Source organism: Phyllobates terribilis, unplaced genomic scaffold, assembly GCF_046119375.1.
Source record: "Phyllobates terribilis strain yellow unplaced genomic scaffold, ASM4611937v1 Scaffold_7__3_contigs__length_470593459, whole genome shotgun sequence".
Classification (NCBI taxonomy): domain Eukaryota; kingdom Metazoa; phylum Chordata; class Amphibia; order Anura; family Dendrobatidae; genus Phyllobates; species Phyllobates terribilis.
The window spans coordinates 208,397,202-208,417,248 of NW_027362767.1; the positions used below are offsets into that span (position 1 = coordinate 208,397,202).

Sequence of the window (20,047 nt, forward strand, 5' to 3'; positions counted from 1 at the left end):
GCATGTCCGTAACCGGGTGTAGTCTTTGAAGAAAGCAAGGTGTCCATTTCACCAAAACAGGGAGACGTAACCAGGTAGGGGTCTGTCCTACCCCGAGTCCTTAACAGTCTCTAGTCCATCCTGGGTTACGCTCCAACTATATACAAGGATTCCCGGTAAATCCACCAAGGATTCCTAAAAATAACTGGAAACACAAAATTATACACAAGCAACAATACACAGATAAACATAAATAAAACAATTTATACACTTCAAATCCTCCAGCGTGCGGGTAACTGGCCTCTAGTGGCCCTAGTGGACCTACGGAGCTGACTGTCTGGCCCTGAACTACAGGGTGTAGGAGCTGTCAAGGGTAAACTGGGCAGCTGTCTACCGGCTCTTTGTCTCACTAGGGGCACGGCAGGCTCACTATAAGCAGAGGGTTGATCCTCCTGTTCTGCTTGTGTGGAGTCTTCTGCCTCCTGGACCGGCTGTTCTTCCAGCTCTACCTGTTGCTCCGTAGGTGCTTGGGATGCTGGTTGGAGGAAGGTGAGTACGGGTACCACAACTGCACCATTGACTTGAGTCCAAGACCGAGGGAAGTCCCCGAGCACAGTACTAACCATATCTTCCCTTTCCTCTACGGGTCGATGGTCTTCTTGTTCCTCTTCAGGGTTCCTCAGTTGTTCGGGACACTTCTTCAGGTGGTCCCGGGATACAATGGCTGTGGTTTCCCCTCCGTCTTTACTGATGGTACAAACCTTCGGGTTCTCGTGGCTTGAGGGCAGTACGGTGTACGGGTCCTTCTCCCACTGGTCATCCAACTTGTGGAGCCGTCTCTTCCTCTTCAAGACCTGCTCTCCGGGTACCAGGGGAACAGCGGGAGCATACTGGTTGTAAGTTTTCTCTTGTCTTTCCCTAGCCTGACAGAGACTTCGCTCCACGCTCTCCTGTACTCTCCGGTACTGCTGCTGCCTCTCTGTGTCCCAATCTGTTTCTGGTGAAGTGTCCTCGGGTGTCAGGACTCCCATTTCCAGGTCAACAGGTAACTTACCAGGTCTTGCCCTCATTAGGTAAGCCGGGGTACAGTTGGTGGAACCTACCGGGATGTGGTTGTATAGGTCCACCAGATCGGGCAACTTCTCAGGCCACAGACTGCGTTCTTCCAGGGGCAACGTTTTTAGAAGATCCATTACCACCTGGTTCATTTTCTCACAAAGTCCATTAGTTTGCGGATGGTAGGGTGTCGTCCTTATCTTCCGGCAGCCATACAGATTGCAGAATTCCTGGAAGACCTCCGCTTCAAAGGCAGGTCCCTGGTCCGTCAGCACTTGGTCCGGGTACCCGTGTGGACGGCAAAAGTGCTGCTGGAAGGCTCTAGCTGCTGTTTGAGCCGTTAAGTCCTTGACGGGGACGACAACCAGAAACCGGGAGTAATGATCCACGATGGTTAACGCGTAGACGTAGCCACTTCTGCTTGGGGTCAGTTTTACATGATCCAAGGCTACCAGTTCCAACGGTTGCCGGGTGACGATGGACTGCAGGGGAGTCTTCTGGCTGGCACGGTCCTTCCTTCTCAGGTTGCACGGGCCACAGTCTCTGCACCACTTCTCGATGGTTCCCCTCATGCCTACCCAGTGGAACCGCTCGCGCAGCAGGAACTCCAGCTTCTTCCACCCGAAGTGTCCAGCTCCGTCGTGGTATGCCTCCATCACCATGGCTGCGTCTCTTCGTGGCACCACTACTTGCCAGAGTAATTCATGCGTCCGGGAGTTAACCATTCTGCGGCACAACTTCCCTTTGTAAAGGAACAGTCGACTCTTCTCTGCCCATAGTTGTTTGGCTTCCTCCGGAGCGTATGGTTCAAGGCGAGCCTCCGGCCGAGTCAGCATCTCCTTCACCAGTCGGACGGCAGGGTCGCTGTCTTGCGTTTCCGCCCAGTTGTAGTGGGGTAAGGGGTTCAACGTAGCAGCCTGCTTACTCCTTACCCGGTGGGAATACTGGATAGTCCCATGACGGTGGAATGCAGGGAGTTCAACTTCTTCCAGTCCCTCCGGATCTTCTCCTCCGTCCGGCAGGTTGGGCATCCTGGACAGGGCGTCCGCGTTGGTATTGGAGCGTCCTGCCCGGTATTTGATTGTGAACTCGTAGTTGGACAGACGGGCCATCCACCTCTGCTCCAGGGCACCGAGTCTTGCCGTGTCCAGGTGTGTCAACGGGTTGTTATCCGTGTACACGGTGAACCGGGAAGAAGCGAGGTAATGCTTAAAGCGCTCGGTGACTGCCCATACTACGGCCAGGAACTCTAACTTAAATGAGCTGTAATTCTCGGGGTTCCTTTCGGTGGGTCGCAGTTTTCGGCTGGCGTAGGCAATTACTCGTTCCTTCCCCTGCTGGATCTGGGACAGTACGGCTCCTAGCCCGATGTTACTGGCGTCGGTGTAGAGGATAAAGGGCTGGCTATAATCCGGGTACGCCAGGATTTCGTCCCCCGTGAGGGCCATCTTCAGCTGGCGGAAGGACTCTTCTTCCAGCTCCTCCCATTTGAAGGGCGGCTTCTGGTTCTTGGCCTTCCGGGACTGGCCTATCAGGAGGTCCTGCATAGGTGCTGCATTTTTGGTGAAACCGGGAATAAACCTTCGGTAGTAGCCTACCAACCCGAGGAACTGCCGCACTTCTTTTACGCTGGAGGGGCTTGGCCATTCCTTAATTGCGGTGATCTTATCAGGGTCGGGAGCCACTCCGTCAGCGCTCACCACGTGTCCCAGGTACTGCACCTTTGGTTTCAGGAGGTGACACTTGGAGGGTTTCACCTTTAGGCCGTAACTTGCCAGAGCTTCGAACACTTCCGCCAGGTGTTTCAGGTGGTCCTCATACGTCTTGGAATATACGATGACATCGTCCAGGTACAACAGGACCGTCTCGAAGTTTCTGTGGCCCAGACAACACTCCATTAGTCGTTGGAAGGTTCCCGGTGCGTTGCAGAGTCCGAACGGCATGCAGGTGAACTCGCTAAGTCCCATCGGGGTGGTGAATGAGGTCTTCTCCCGGTCCGCCTCTGCTACAGGAACCTGCCAGTACCCGCTAGTGAGATCCAAGGTAGAGAAGAAGTTAGCAGATCTTAAAGCAGCCAATGACTCCTCTATCCTTGGTAAGGGGTACGCATCCTTGTGTGTGATACGATTGATTTTCCGGTAATCTACACACATCCTCATGGTGTTGTCTTTCTTTCGGACTAAGACTAGTGGAGCTGCCCAGGGGCTACAGCTATCCCTGATCACCCCAGCCTCCTTCATGTCTCTAAGCATCCCCTTGGCGTGTTGGTAGTGGGCATGGGGTACGGGTCGATACCTCTCTTTTATAGGAGGATGGTCTCCCGTGGGGATGTGGTGTTCTACCCCCTTGACTCGCCCGAAGTCTAACGGGTGTTTACTGAACACTCTCTCGTACTCCTGAACCACCCGATAGACTCCTTGTTTCTGGTGTGCGGGAGTGGAGTCAGTACCCAGATGTAGTTCCTGACACCAGTCCTCCATGTTTTTCTTAGAGCCGTTACCTTCCTCCGGGTGAGATGGAGGCAAGGGTTCCACAGATTGTATAGAATTTTGGTTAATGGTATATAATTTGGCTAGCGTGGCATACCGGGGCAGGTACACTTCCCTCTCCCCGATATTTATTATGCGAACGGGCACCCTCCCATGGCGTACATCAACCACCCCCCGTGCTGTCAAAATGGTGGGCCTACTGTCCGAGTAAACTGGTTCTACCATTGCCTGGTAATCTCTACCTCTCAGACCAATAGCTGCCCGGCACCAAATCATCATTTCACTTTTTGGGGGCATGGCAATAGGAAAAGGGTCACACATTCTTACGCTACCAATCTCACCGCCGGAGAGTTCCACCTGTTGCCGTCGCATCAGTGCCCGGATCTCTTTCTGGAGCACCCGCTGCTCGCCGGAGCTGGCGTTCTTGGCAACCTGCTGTAAAAGGAAAATCACCTCTGCAAGACAATTTTCAATTACATTAGTTCCTAGAGTTATTTTTGGGTGACTCTCATGTTTGTCAATATCTACAATGATCAGTCCCTGTGCTGCCAGTTCGACTCTACCGATTTTGATGGTCACCTCTTTAAATCCGATCTGTGGCACGGGCTGGCCATTGCTGGCGATGATACTCAAGTCGTCGTCAGGGTAGCGGGTAATATCCGAGTCATTCCAGTACTGCTTAAAGAGCACGTACGGGATGGTGGTGACCTGTGACCCGGTGTCCAGTAGGGCACTCATGGGAATGCCATCCAGTACCACAGGCAAGACTGGACGTCCTCCCACATATCTGTCGCGCCAGTTCGATGGGCCTGGTGATCTTTTTCCTGGGGGTTGACCCTCTACCCCAGGTTGTGCCCGTTTAAAGAACAGTACCTTGCCATATGTCCAGGTTGATTGCAGCGGCGGCAGATGGGTCATCCGTCCTCGCTGTATCGGTCACTGGGTCTTCCTCTGGCCGGTGGGGTCCTCCTTGGTCGACGCCACGGGATGTCCTCCGGTCCGGATGCCAGCTGGATCTTCCCTGGGGTGGAAGCCTGTAAAGACTGCACAGTTCGGGTTAGCGCAGCAACGCTCTTAGCTAGCTCTTGGACCTGATGGTGTAGGTCTGGAGCCGGGTCATTGTCCAAAGCCTGCGCATCAGCTCCCACAGGCCCTGCCGACAAGGGCGCCGCCTCCTGGTGGTAAGTGATAGCAGGGCGCTTGTGGGTCACAACGCCACCCGGTGCCGGTTCTCGGAGCACCCGGATGGCTCTGTCCTTGAACTGTGCAAAGCCCAGATGGGGATCCTGTAAGGCCATTGCCCGCAACTGGGTTCGGTGGGTATTACAATACAGTCCCTCTATAAACTGTTCGGTCAACAGCCTGTCCTCGTTTCCCACTCCATCAGGGTCGGTCTGCTTAATGGCCCTCAGGGCCTCTTGTAGGTTTAGTGCATAGTCCCTTATACTCTCATGCGCTCGCTGCTTGCACCCGTAGAATCTAAGCTTAATCTCGGCTGAGGTGCAGGTATCAAAGGTGTCCTTCAGCCGGGTTAGTATCCCTGCGACAGTCTTCCTCCCAGGTGGCCAGGATTTTACTTCCCTTTTGGCTGCCCCGGTTAGTTGGGCCACCAGGATGCTCACTTTTTGCTCTTCTGTGAGGGGGTACACCTGGAAGAGGCTATCCAGCTTTTCTCTAAAGTCATGCAGGGTATGTGACTCCCCTGAGTACTGGGGTAGCCAAGCTGCTCCCAGGATATAGGGCATGGTGAAGGGCATAACTGCAGCAGCGGTAGCGCTGGCGGGGGTTGAGGCAGTGAAGCTCTCCTCCGTATCCGACATCTTCCTCCCCCCTAGTGGACCGTGGCCTACCTTGCGATGATCCTGTTCCGTAGGCCGCGGCTCCGCAGTGGATCGTCAGGGTTGAGGACCTTCCGTCGCGCTCCTGTGACGTCGGCGTCTGCTGGGCTCCTTCCAGGAGCTTACGCAACGTCCGGACGTGAGGCGGGGCTTCAGTTCTCGCGCGCTTTCGGAGTCCACGCCCCTCTTCTTCCCGCGCGGCGTCCTCAAGATGGCGTCCAATGGCGGGAAAACTCCACGGATGGCGGGAAGAAGGCAGAAGATGGCGCCGGATGGCGGGAAACTTCACCGATGGCGGGAAGAAGGCTGAAGATGGCGCCGGATGGCGGGAATCTTCACCACAGGTAAGTTTGAAAAGTGTCTTTTTCAGGCACGCAGTACCCGGTGGTTGCGGGCACGAAATCCTGCCGACTACGCCAAAGTTGACGCGCCCCTGGGCCTGTGTCGCGCTGCGTTGCGCACGCGGGAGCTTACCCGGAGCCGGATCTCTTGAGGGTTGTAGTCTCGTGGCGGTGACCCGGTCCGTGCCCAGGGAGTCAAACTGAGCGGCGATGTAGCAGCGGTAGATGTAGGACGACTACGCCACCCGTTGAATGCAGCTATGGAGCTGCCGCTGCAGGACAGTCCGCTGAGGCCGGTGGATGGATGGTGCAGCGTAGATGGTATAACCCCCAACGGGAGGGGTATGGCCTCAGGGCAGCAGATGTGGATGATGGGGGTAGCAGGAACCACTCAGAGACGGTGCGGTGTAATTCAGGGTCTTTACTGGTAACAACGATAGACCCTCCCGGAGTACTTGCTAGTGAACGGGGCCTGGTCAGTCCTTGAGCAGATGGGATCTCCCCTGGCCAGGCGGAGTTGTAGGCCTCCCAAACTGACTGTACTCTTCTGGCTACCTTGCTAGAAGCGGATATAAGTAGCCCACGTCCCTGAGTGTACCGTGTGGTGCTCACCCGTATGGCCGGTGACTCGGGGCCTTCTAATGGCTTCCGCTCCACGATGGCGGTGCTGGTCCCACGCGTGTGACCGTGCCTTCGGGTTTCTGGGCCTGAGGACCTGAAATCCCCTGCCGGTCGGCTTCTGCTGCTGGGTAAGAGTTAGTCCCCACAGCCTCGGACGCCGGGTCCGGTAAGAAAGCTTCTTAGTCAGGGCGAGCTCTGCAGCTGCCAGCCCCTGACTCGTAGTAGTATTGCTGCTGCTGTTTCTTGTCTCTACTCTCCTTGACTGACTAACCCTGCCTCAGCCCAGGGTTTATACAGGGGAAGTTCTTCCCCTCCCAAGACTGGGCAGGAGGTGTGGCATGCACAGGATCCCTGACCAAAGGACCTCCCACCTGCTCTCAGACATAACATTACATTACTGTGGAAAACCAGACCCCTGGGGTGCCACAGAGTCTCTGGTCAATGAGGAGCCAGTGAAAGGATTGACAGAGAGGAGAGGCCGGGGAATAGTGGGGGGACAGGTGGATTAGTCGGGCAGCAGAGTTTAGGATGGATTGGAGGGGTGTGAGAGTGTTAGAGGGGAGGCCACAGAGCAGGAGGTTGCAGTAGTCGAGGTGGGAGATGATGAGGGCGTGCACTAGTGTTTTTGCAGATTCGTGGTTGAGGAATGTGTGGATCCGGGAGATATTTTTAAGTTGGAGTCGTCAGGAAGTGGAAAGGGCTTGGATATGTGGTTTGAAGGAGAGTTTATAATATAAACTATAACTAGTATAGGAGTGAAGGAGTTGGCGTTCATCGTCTCTCAATGTCAAGTGCCCATTCAGTGACTGCTCCGGAGCGTTCATTTTCTGGGTGGTTGACAATGTACAGAATGCAATATCTTCCTAAAGAAACGTAAGTTAACCTTGGCTCTAATAAGTTTGATCGCTTTGGTATAATCATCATCGATCAAGTGTTTACCAGTCTTGAACATCAGCTGGAATAACATATTTTCCCGCTCCCCCATGTAGAATTTTTTCTTAGATGTACAATGTTTTATGAGTTTCTTCAATGCTGTGTGAGCGAGGTAAGCTGTGCTAAAATTGTCATTTTTGTTTTATGGACGCGCATTATACAAATGTCATAAATAAAACATCCATTACAATACCCAAAAAAATGCTTCATATCAAAAAGTCAAATGCATGTTAAGCTAATAGAGCAGAAGCTTTATGCTGGAACCTAAAAAACTGCTGACATTTATTTTCTACCGTCAAGTTTAGGATATCCACAGAGAGCAGGAGGAGGTGGGGGCTGGTTTTAGAGATAAGAATAGACTACAAGATGTAAATGGAGCTTGGTATACCAGTAATGATTTCCACCAACAGAAAAATAAGGAATGGTTAGTTGTCTTGGGTTGATTTGATCGGATTGCTAATAAAACTTATATTACAGTGCTGTGAAAAAATAGGCCCCTTCCTAATTTCTTTTTAATTTTGCAACACTTAAGATCATCAAACTACATTTGAAGGGGTTATACAAGGCTATTTATTTTATTTTTTTTATCATGGGCGTAAAAATGAACAATCAGGTAATTGCAACTACCTGATTGTTCTACACGGCCCCGGTTCAGAGCAGTCACCGACCGTTCCTGCTGACGATTCAGCTTCTCCACGTCAACACGAGCTCTTCGTCTTCCAGGCTGTGCTGTTGATGAAGCGTGACTGTCCACATCATACTGATTGTCAGACGGTTCCCCGAAGTTAGGCAGCGGGGAGCCGGCTATCAATCAGCATGACATTGGCAGCCTCACCCTGTCAACAGAGCAGAGCAGAAGAGAAGCCGCTGTTCTGTCGACATGATGTCTGTAGAAGCTGCTGAGTCGCTGGCAGGATCGGTCTGCAACTACCTGCCTGCTAGTTCTTATGCCCATATTAAAAAAAATCAAATAGTCCTGGATAACCATTTAATATTAAAAACAAAATCACAGCAAAAAAGACTCAAAAACGTAAAAATACAGCGGAAAAAAGATAGTTATATTTACCAACACAGGTCAGAAAACGAGTGCACTGCAAGATACAGCAGCCAAACATCGCACAAAGATAAAGCAAGAAAGCACAAAGTACTCATTATCCAATAATAATAATAGTAATTTATATAGCGCCAACATATTCTGCAGTGCTTTACAATTCAGACACATTATGGGCACAGTCCCCAATGGGGCTCACAATCTACATTCCCTATCAGTCTTTGGAGTATGGGAGGAAGCCAGAGGAAACCTACACAAACACAGGGAGAACATACAAACTCCTTGCAGATGTTGTCATTGGTGGGATTTGAACCCAGGACCCCAGAGCTGCAAGACTGCAGTGCTAACCACTGAGCCACCGTGCTGCCCTATGATGACTTCATTTATTTAAAAAATGTTGTTCAACCCCAACCTGATCCGGCATGAAAAAGTAGTTACCCACTCAGCTACCAAACCAGTTAAGCAATTTCAATGTGCAGTCGTGTTTCATTTTACTAGTCTCAGTCACAATAGTGATATTACTGACAAAACTGCTAAATCTGAACAGCGCTTAACCTCTTGGTGCCAGGAACAATTTTCATGATTGCACTTGTATTTGTTTTTCTTTTCTATAATTAGAGCAGCAAAACATTTTTGTTTTTTTTAAGCAACGAGCTGTAGTTTTTTTTTGGTACCATTTTGAAGTACATATGATGTTTTGATCACTTGTTATTGCACTTTTTAAGGGACATATGGCGGCAACTGCTTGATTTATAATTCAGGATTGCAGAATACAATATGAAATTCCCATTCTCCTGAGCCCACTCTATACATGACGTAGTATCGTGTCCTTATGCACAGAGGAGTTAAATACAACGCCTGGCAATGTGAACAAGGCTGAAAGGTTGCAAAGATCAGGAGATAATGTTATATTCTAACAAGATTCACATACAGATGACAATCAGAGGCATCGAAATCTTCCAGTCCATAAAGTGTTACAAAGCCATCGCTAATCTCTTGGACTGCAGCCCGTAGAGGAATTATACAAATTGAGACGATTTGGAACCAACCTACCAAAATTTCACCAACAGCTTATTGTTGACGCGTCCTGGAAATATATAGATAAAATCTGAAGAAATGCAAGACTTTGTATAAGTTAAGGTCAAGATTGTCAACATGTCTGATATGGGTCACATTACTGCAGCACGATGATAATTAGAAATGTAGTACAGTTCCTCTGATTAACTATATTGCTTACCCTATGCAGGGCATTGCAGTAACTTAGTTATCCATGGTTACTAACTGTCACTATATGAGTGGTTGTAACCATCGATACTTAAACTACTGTAATGTCCTGCACATGGGGTGAGCAACACAGCAGATCAGAAGAACTATACTCCATTTCTAATTGGAGGTGTTTGTTAATATTATTAAAACTACTACATATTGGGATAGAATCTTGGAGATATGAATAGCCCTTTAAGTATTTACAAAAAGGGCATCAGTCCCAACTACAATAAAGTTAGAATATATAAAAACAGTGAAGAAGGCTAAAAATCATAGAGGAACCTGATGTAATAAAGATAAATAGCTCCAATTAGAAATGTGGTATAGTTCCTCTGATTAGCTATGTCGCTTGTGCAGGGCATTGCAGTAGCTTAGGTATCCATGGTTATGGCCACCAATAACTTTCTAACTGTCACTATATGAGTGGTTGTAACCATAGCTACTTAAGCTACTGCAATGTACTACACATGGGGTAAGCCACATAGCTTATCAGGAGAACTATACTACATTTCTAATTGTAGGTATTGATTAATATTGTTATTATTACACCTACTACATATTGGGATAGGATCTTGGAGACGGGGATACCCCTTTAAGTATTTACAAAAAGGGTACCAGTCCCACCCACAATAAAGTTAGAATATATAAAAACAATAAAGAAGACTAAAAATCATAGAAGAACCTGACGTAATAAAGATAAATAATATAACAAAATATATAATAAAATAGCTCAAATGATCCTACAATGGACACTTTGTAGCAATTTTTTTTTATTAACCATTTTTTTTTTTACAAAAATATATAGTTGATATCTACAGAGTAATGTCACTGTACCCATTCAGGATGATTCTAATTTCCAGTAATTGAATAATCAATTTTGTGGTTTGCTAGACAAAAAAAAGTTGGTATCAAAATGATTTAAGGGCCTCTTAGAGGAGAACATTTTCTTTCTTGCACTGAATGAAACACATAAAATAGAGTAAAATGATCTTCTATGTTTTAATTGCGTACTGTGCATTAATTGACAACTGCGCCGCCGTGTATAAGGGATGAAATGAAGCCATTATGCATAAAAATATTGAGTTAATCTTAGCTCCACGGTAGTCACTAATTCTCACTGATCCGACAGGCGAGGAGGCGCTGACGATGTATATGGACAAAAGTCGTTTGGATCGACATGCGGGAAATGGAAACCAGAGTGTGGAGTCGTTACATCACTTGGCATCATCTTATTTCGTAGACAGGGATGGAACGATGAGGAAACTTCATGAGATCCAAATATCAACTGGAGCCATTAAGGTACTTACAGGTTCGATTGCTGATGTCCCGCAATCAGATATTATAATAACCACTGATTGGCTGCTTTCTGTGTATACTGTTCATAGGCAGAAAGCTGCCAATCAGTGGTGGGGGAGTGGTTATACAGAGCTCATGACTACATGGCAGCAGGGTTACTAGTCCTCTAGTAATAATTTCTGGCTGAGAAAACGGTGATTTTATCAAAACTACAGCAACCATCCCAGTAAGTGAGATATCGCTGGAATCAGGGTCTCTGTCTCTACATTATACTGCTCTGAGATTAGGAGGTGATAGATTCCCTTTACAGAACTGTCTTTCTTAGGATGGGTTTATGTGAAGCTGAAGCTGTACACTAGGATGCCTAGTGGATATACTGTACCTTAAATAAAGGTAGAGATCCTAAGAAAAACATATGAATTAAAAGAATGTTGGGTGGAGTTAGAGTATTTGAAACTGCAGTCATAAAGCATGCTGTATTTTGGTTTAAGGGGAATATGTCATCAGGATTTTACACCACAAACTATTTAAATGCACATGTGGCTCTTTCAAAGACAAGTCCAGCAACATCTCTACATGGCAGGTCCATTCCTCTATTAGTGAGAAATCAGCAATTAAATTGGTATCCAAATGAAGCTGAAGAACTATTTGTAGATTTGAAGCTTCTGTCACTCCAGCTCTACTCCCTGCCAAGCACCACCTCTTCCTGCTTAACTGACAGCTTCTTTTCCTGAAGTCACACAGAACAGAGGCTGTCAGTGAAGCAGAAGGAGGCGGTGCTGGGCAGGGAATAGAGCTGGAGTGACAGAGGCTTCAGATCTACCATAGTCCTTGAGCCTCATTTGCATATATTATAAATTCAAGCACTGATTTTTCAGCAAAGGAGGAACCGATTGGACATATAAAGGTATTGCTGGACTTATCTTTGAAAATGCTAAATGCACATATAAATAGTTTGGGGGTATGAAATCCTCTTTTGACAGATTGCCTTTAATCTATCAGACAGAACAGCAGTGAGAATATGATCAATGGTTTTCTCATTATAAGATACCAAAATTATGGAAGTAGTCACCTTCTTCAGCTATAAATGAGTATCTGAGTACGTCTGTTAAACTCTCTCTTATAATGACCTCTATTGACTTCAGTCTGCGTATTTGTAATGATACAATTTTCCTTGCTCTATTGTCGGTGTCCTACGGACTTTTCACTCAGTCATTTGTTCCGCTCGCTCTTTATAAAGTGACACGGTTTGTTCAGATTGAATTCTTTTTTATTAGTTTTTCTTTATAAATCTGATACTTATAGTAATATTCTATAAATATTGTATAACATAAGTTTTCGATAGTGACTTGCTAGCATTACCACTTTTATTTTTAAAGGACCAATTACAGACGATGGGCTGAATGTAACAATTCTGTCTAATTCTTACACAGTGAAAACTTAGACTAGAAAGTCTTTAAAAGCAGCAAATGTGTCACAGTGAATTATTTGCTGTTTGATAAATTGTACTTTGAGTTCATCTAGTCTAAGATGCCACCATATATTGGTTAGTTTACTTTGTGCCGAAAAAGAGTACCACAATTCTGGCACATCTTTTGGTGCACAATGTTGTAGGTTTGACCATGCCCCTTTTAATAATAACACACACCCGTTTTTGTGCGGCGCTTCATTGTTGCACAGAATGTGTCTAAAACGCCATAGTGTTTTGGGTGCAAATTTAGGATGACAAATCTCCCCCAATATATTGCTTATTTGTAAACACTAGACTAATGTTACATAATAATCAGGATGCATTGCATTTTTTTTTTTACTTTTTTTAACTCCTTCATGACAAGGCTAATTTCCATTTTTTTTAAGTTTTCGTTTTTTTCCCTTTCCTTCTTCAAATAGCCATAACTTTTTTTTTTCATTTTTCTGTCCACAAAGACATATAAGGGCTTCATTTTTGTGGGATGAATTGTACTTTTGAATGAAGCCATTTATATACCACATAGTGTACTGGAAAAAGGGGGAATAAAATCAAGTGCTGTGAAATTGTGACAAAAAACGCAATTCTGACATTGTTTTTTTTAGGAATTACTTTATGGTCTTACATTTTGTGGTAAAAATTACCTTGGAATATGATTCTCCTCATCAGTACATTTACAGCGATATCAATCATATCCATTTTTTTAAATTATTTTTATGGTGAAAAAAAAAGAAGAAGTTTGAAAAAATTTTTTCGGGGGTTGTGTCACCGTTTTCTGAGACCCGTAAATTTTTCTTTTTTCAGTCGATGGAACTGTGTGACGGCTTATGTTAAAATAATAAAAACCAAGTGTTCATGTAAGAATCTTTTACCTTCCCTCCATACTGCTTCCTGGGTCCCCCGACAGTCTCTTCTCCTTCCCTCTCCATAGTGCCTACCTGAGACCACTGCGGATCCACCTTAACACCCCTTAAAAATTAATGTAAAAAATTATAAAAAAAATAAATAATTTAATCTCTCTTGCAAACACTAGATTTCTGTTCTCAATAGCGTTTCCAATAGTTGGAATCCCAACATTTTGGGAAACATTTATAAGTAGGATGAATTTAGGGAACAATAATAAAATACTTAAACAAAGAAAATTGCATTAATTGCCTAATATTTCAAAAATGGGAAAAAAAAGTTCTCTGGTCTCTAATCCTGTATTGTTCCAACCATTCTGAATCGTTGTAGGTCACTGAGACTCGTACTGGACCACTGGGGTGTAGCAGCTATGACAATCTCGATTCAGTCAGTTCTGTGTTGTTACAAAGCACAGAAAGCAAACTCCATCTTCAGGGTGAGTATACAGTTGTGTACTTGAGAATACATATATTACATTATCTATTGTATCGTTGATTATTTTGGAGTTAATCTACATTTTCAATAAGGTGTCTCATAAAGTCTAATTTTTGCTTCAATTTATTATTGATTAGATTTTGAAAAGTTATGAATCTTTGCAATGTACTTCTTACCTTTTTTATCTCAAACTTCATGATGAGAGGGCTGTTTTACCCGCCTTGTTCATGCACTTAGAGAAGATGTTTTGAACTTCAGGTCTAGCAAATATCCGTACTCTTGTGTGAGCTTCTCTGCTCCCCTCCTCCATGCTCAGACAGCATTTTTACAATCACTTTCCCTGTTTGAGCATGAGGAGGGGAGCGGAGAAGCTCACACAGGAGTACGGATATTTGCTAGACCTGAAGTTCAAAACAGCTACTCTAAGTGCATGAACAAGGCAGGTAAAACAGCAATCTTAGCACTGAATTTGAGAGAAAAGTAAGACTGATAAATAAATAACTCAAAAAAGTTTAGTTAATCTTTAAACTTATTTTCATTAGTATTATGGTGTGTTGTTGCCTTTTCTGTCCAAATTAGGCCTCTGAGCACATACTTATATCTTATAGCGAACCTGTCATTGGATTCATGCTGCCTGAACCATGACCAGTATGAATAGAGCCTGACTGCATGATTGTAGCCAGAAATGCTGTGTCTTTTCTGAGAAAACATAGTTTGATAAACCTGACTAACTGGTCAGGGATTATAGAGAGAGACCTAACTAGTCCTATGCGTCCCCCCGGCCACCTTATGCCACCCCCACCCAGTTGATTGACAGGTCTCTTTCTTGTATGTACATAGGGACTGACCTGTCATCAACAGGAGTGGTGCGGGAAAGAGCCGTGGGCTGCACCAGACTAGTCTTGTCTCTCCCTATTGTACCCTGCCGGCCTTTCAAATTATGGGCCCGATACATCAAGACTGGTGTTGTTCACGTCGGTCTTGATGAGCAGATGGGCTGGAGTCAGACGCTGTTGATTCTTAACGAGGCGAGCGCCTCTTCATGAATCAGAAGCACTGGACAAATGGAGTGTATTTCAGTGCGTACTCTGCCAAAAATTCTACTCCAGTTCCTGCTGGAGTAAGATTTGTGGCTTGAATATGACAAGCATCAGTCACCACGCCCTGTCCCACTCTAGTCTGCCCCCTTTGTCACAGCTGGGCAAAAATGGTGTGATAACGCCAAAAGGGGCATAATTTTACTGCAGCCACCAGTTGAGCAAAAATTATGTGACTTTTCAATGCCTTTTGGGCTAGAATACTGGTATAAAAACTTTGATGAATGTATTTTCTGAAACACTGGCAACAAAACACTGGCTGCAACCGCACAGCCATGCTCTGATTTATGTTACCCTGTATGTTGGGCATCATGAATCTAATGACAGGTTCCCTTTAAGTTACAATATCCAAGAACAGCTAAAATTAAATACAATGGTTTAGTAGCTATAATGTATAAAAAGAAAAATTTGGTATCTGACCAAAAAAAAAGTCAACTGAAAAGAAATATCAGGTTTTATGCATCAAAACAAATGAAAATATATTCCACTTGAATGCTTCCAACCTGGAAATCTGTGTAGTCCTCTATTAAAAGGGGTATACTAGTTTGGTAATGAAGATAGTCACATACTCACAGATTGAGTATGAAGCTGTGAACGACTCACAGTTATCTTCTTGCAACCTACTATCATTATTACTTTTATCAATGGCCTTGCAGATACGCACATGGTTATCGGATTCATTCATTTGATTAGAATCCATCTGAATAACACCAGACGTTACTAGGACATTACACCACATTCTAATATTGTACCCCAATAGCAGTGGTTTTAAACACATGAATTTTGGATCAAAATTTTTTTTTACTGCAAGGCTAAATTAAAAATCGTGAGCCATTTATTCTCTACAGTGTCTGTGTATCATAATATATTCAGGCTGCAGAATGAGTTAACAGTCATATCTATCATTAGGCTCATTCTGATGACGGTTTGCAGGCCTTATTTCTCTCCCTTTAAACTTTATAAAGTTGCTTTATGACCACATCAAAGTTCAACTTTGGTTTGGTCACAAGCAAAGCTTATAAAAAAAAGTTTGCAAGAATACTGGAAAGGGTCACAGGCCGTCCCTGCTGTCAGTCAGAACAAGCTCACACATGAAATTCATTGTTATTTTTTCTTCAGCCAGTTATGTACTGTGATTCACAGAGGCTGCAGAAGGTAAATAGTTGAAATCATATCGTAAAATGATTTTAGCCAGGAATGCATATTTTTAATGAAAAAGTGTCCATATCCTTAATACAATAAATGCAACAATTAAAATACAGTTTTAGAGATCCTGTTCCACAGCTTTCTTTTTTTTTAAGTTACTGTGTCGTCAAGATTTCCATGTCTTTCAGTTAAACATCTTCCAAGTTACACAATCTGAACTATGTATAGTTGATTGTATAATGTTGATTGGAATTAACATAATGTTTTCTACACAAGGAAAGTGTTGTGTATAATTCAATCCAAACCAAATATCATTAAGTGGAACATTTGTGGTTACCTTTGTAGATGTAATTCTAATGATGACTCTAACATACGCATTATTATATGCGCATCACAAGGATTTTACATAATAAAAGTGAGCTCTTACCTTGTACCGGGATTGAAAACATTTCAAATCTATTATTGAATGTAACCTTGGAAGAAACGGCTTAATGAAACAATATGAAAAATATATGGTATTTCCGGATCTGTGATGCTTCAATTTATTTATCAGTAGTTCGAAGAAGAGAATTGTTCAGTTGTTGGTCACAAGTATCAAAAGTGTACAGAACCAGTCAATAGTTTGGACAACCTGTTCATGCAATGGTTTTCGTTGTTCTTATTGTAAATGGGACATTGTAGAATCAAACTGATGGCATTAAAACCACAAAGGAACACATGAAAATTCCTCAAAGTTCTCCCCTTTTACTCTGATGGCAGCGTTGTACACCCTTCGCAATCTCTCAAACGTCTTCCTCAAGTAGTCACTTTGAATGGCTTCCAGTGAACAGAAATGCTTTGTAAAGAATTCATTTCCAAAATCGTTAGCTTTCGGAAAGTGTTTGTGACCATCAGTTGCGTTTTGCAAAGACCGAGTTGGCAAACACTTGTACAACCATTCACAAAAACGAAATGTTAAGTTTACCTGGTGAAAAAAGCTTTGCACTCTCAAGATGTGCATGGACACAGAGTCCCAGTTAAAAGGATAACAGAAAGCATGCGAAAAAATAGTAATCTTATCTAGCACTCAATCTTCAAATTTCTCAAGTAAAAAAAAAGAGTTTTATTGATTTATTAAAAATATACAAGGAACATACAAGTTTAAAAACAGGACATCTGGCAAAAGAAGCCAACGCGTTTCAAACCTAGAACTATATCATGACTAAGAACTACACATATTTCTACATTCGAAAAGCGTAGGATTTTTAACAGGATATCCTGAATGTTAATGGATCAATAAATCTTTTTTTCACTTGTAAAATCGTTTTTCACCAAAATTGGCACACAGTTCCACATAGTATTGATCCCTATTTCATAACTGTTCTAAGCCAGAATATGGCAAGAACCACTCAACTAACTGAAATGAAGTGTAGAGCCTTTATTATTTTAAGACATGAAGGTCAGTCAGTCTAAAAAATTGCTAGAACCTTAAAGGTATCCTCACATGCAGTCATGAAAACTGGTTTTCACTTTGTGAGACCATCATTTGTGTTGCAACAAGGCAATGAACCAAAAACACATCCAGGCTGTGTAAATGCCATGTGATCAAGAAGGAGAGGGAGGAGTGCTGTGTCAGATGACATGACCTCCACAATTACCTGACCTCAACCCATATAAGATGATTTAGGATGAGTTGGCCTGCAGAGTGAAGGCAAATCAGCCAACACGTGTTCAGAACCTCTAATAACACCTCCAACAGTGTTGGGAAGCCATTCCAGGTGACTACCTGATGAAAGTGCTTGAGATAATGCATAGGGGGTGTAAAGCAGTAAAATGGGGGTGCTTTGAAGAATCTAAGGCTTAACACATATTCTGGTTTGTTTCATGCTTGTTTCTTTACTCCTCATTTCCATATATGTATTTTCGTGATTTTGCTGCCTTTAGTCTGAATCAACAATGTGTGCATTACAATAAGAACAAGGAAAATTATTGCATGAACAAGTATGTCCAAACTTTTTTTTTTTATACTCAAAAGTACAAAAATATAGCTATATATACTACTACTGCCAATAATAATAATATTAAGAAAGTGAATTAATATATTCTCAATTTCTAACAGTCAGACAGCCCCATTAAATGGGCATGCTAGTGATAAGAGGTTATCACCTAATCACAGGATAGTTAAGTGACTGTTTAGACCCCCATCAGTCACTAGAAAAGGTGACTTATGTCTAAAAGACCTAAAAAGCATATCAAATAATATAATTACTAGAATAAATATTTATCTTATGAGAGATAAATATCAGGAAAAAAAGTCAATTATATGTATATAACAAAACAATAAAATAAAGTCAGATACCATAAAGGTATAGAGCTCTAGCCATATTAGGAAAAAATACACTAATATAAAAGGGATAAAAACTGAACACAGGACCCCAGAAACTTTTTCTTTTGTTTTTATAACCTTAAAGGGGTTGCCTCAACTTGATTTGAAATGATTACAATTCCAAAGTGCTTCTAAAGCAATTAACTTTGCGATTTATTAAAATTCCTCTCCGTTCTCAATAATGGAGAGAACTTTAATTCTATAGTGTACAGCTCATGGTCAGGTTATCGGCCACATTGCAGTCCCAGTCTATGGTCTAGTTCTTGAACTGGCTTGATTTGGCAAGCTTTAGACCCCTTGAGTTTCTTCTGCGTTGCAAAGGCAAACAGCCTATACGAAGATGCTAAGAGCATGGGACAGTGCACTGTTTGGACTTAATTATGCTGCTGGTCAAACTGTCAGTCTTCACGAACACACCGCCCCCGGCAATAAAGAATCTGGGAGGCAGACAAGAGGTGTGCTCTAGAAGAAACAACATAAGAACATTCTTTTAACTGGCTCTACTGTTACATTATTGTTAATGATTTATTCCAATTTGTGTATGGCTATATTCTGAAATACAATAGGATTCCATACTTACAGTCATATGAAAAAGTTTGGGCACCCCTATTAATCTTAAGCTTAATGTTTTAAAAAAATTGGTGTTTTTGCAGCAGCTATTTCAGTTTGATATATGTAATAACTGTTGGACACAGTAATGTTTCTGCCTTGAAATGAGGTTTATTGTACCAACAGAAAATGTGCAATCTGCATTCAAACAAAATTTGACAGGTGCATAAGTATGGGCACCTCACCAGAAAAGTGACATTAATATTTAGTAGATCCTCCTTTTGCAAAAATAACAGCCTCTAGTCGCTTCCTGTAGCTTTTAATGAGTTCCTGGATCCTGGATGAAGGTATTTTTGACCATTCCTCTTTACGAAACAATTCCAGTTCTGTTAAGTTTGATGGTCGCCGAGCATGGACAGCCCTCTTCAAATGATCCCACAGATGTTCAATGATATTCAGGTCTGGGGACTGGGATGACCATTCCAGAACATTGTAATTGTTCCTCTGCATGAATGCCTGAGTAGATTTGGAGCGGTGTTTTGGATCATTGTCTTGCTGAAAGATCCATCCCCTGTGTAAATTCAACTTTATCACTGATTCTTGAACATTATTGCCAAGAATCTGCTGATACTGAGTGGAATCCATTCGTCCCTCAACTTTAACAAGATTCCCAGTGCCGGCATTGGCCACACAGCCCCAAAGCATGATGGAACCTCCACCAAATTTTACTGTGGGTAGCAAGTGTTTTTCTTGGAATGCTGTGTTTTTTTGCCGCCATGCATAACGCCTTTTTGTATGACCAAACAACTCAATCTTGGTTTCATCAGTCCACAGGACCTTCTTCCAAAATGAAATTGGCTTCTCCAAATGTGCTTTTGCATACCTCAGCCGACTCTGTTTGTGGCGTGCTTGCAGAAACGGCTTCTTTCGCATCACTCTCCCATACAGCTTCTCCTTGTGCAAAGTGCATTGTATAGTTGACAGATGCACAGTGACACCATCTGCAGCAAGTTGATGCTGCAGCTCTCTGGAGGTGGTCTGAGGATTGTCCTTGACTGATCTCACCATTCTTCTTCTCTGCCTTTCTGATGTTTTTCTTGGCCTGCCACTTCTGGCCTTAACAAGAACTGTCCCTGTGTTCTTCCATTTCCTTACTATGTTCCTCACAGTGGAAACTGACAGGTTAAATCGCTGAGACAGCTTTTTGTATCCTT

The 20,047-nt window shown here is 43.7% G+C and overlaps 1 protein-coding gene across 2 annotated transcripts in view; it reads left to right on the forward strand.

Annotated features, from left to right (window-relative positions):
* BRINP1 (BMP/retinoic acid inducible neural specific 1) overlaps positions 1-20,047 on the forward strand; it is a 295,700-nt gene that overhangs the window by 170,380 nt on the left and 105,273 nt on the right. For both annotated transcript variants that reach the window (XR_012247410.1, XM_073639712.1), the window contains exons 4-5: positions 10,704-10,873; positions 13,572-13,677. Coding sequence is in view for 1 of the 2 variants with exons in the window: in XM_073639712.1 (XP_073495813.1) it covers positions 10,704-10,873; positions 13,572-13,677 (276 nt within the window). In the remaining variant the exon portion in view is untranslated. The remainder of the gene's footprint in view (positions 1-10,703; positions 10,874-13,571; positions 13,678-20,047) is intronic.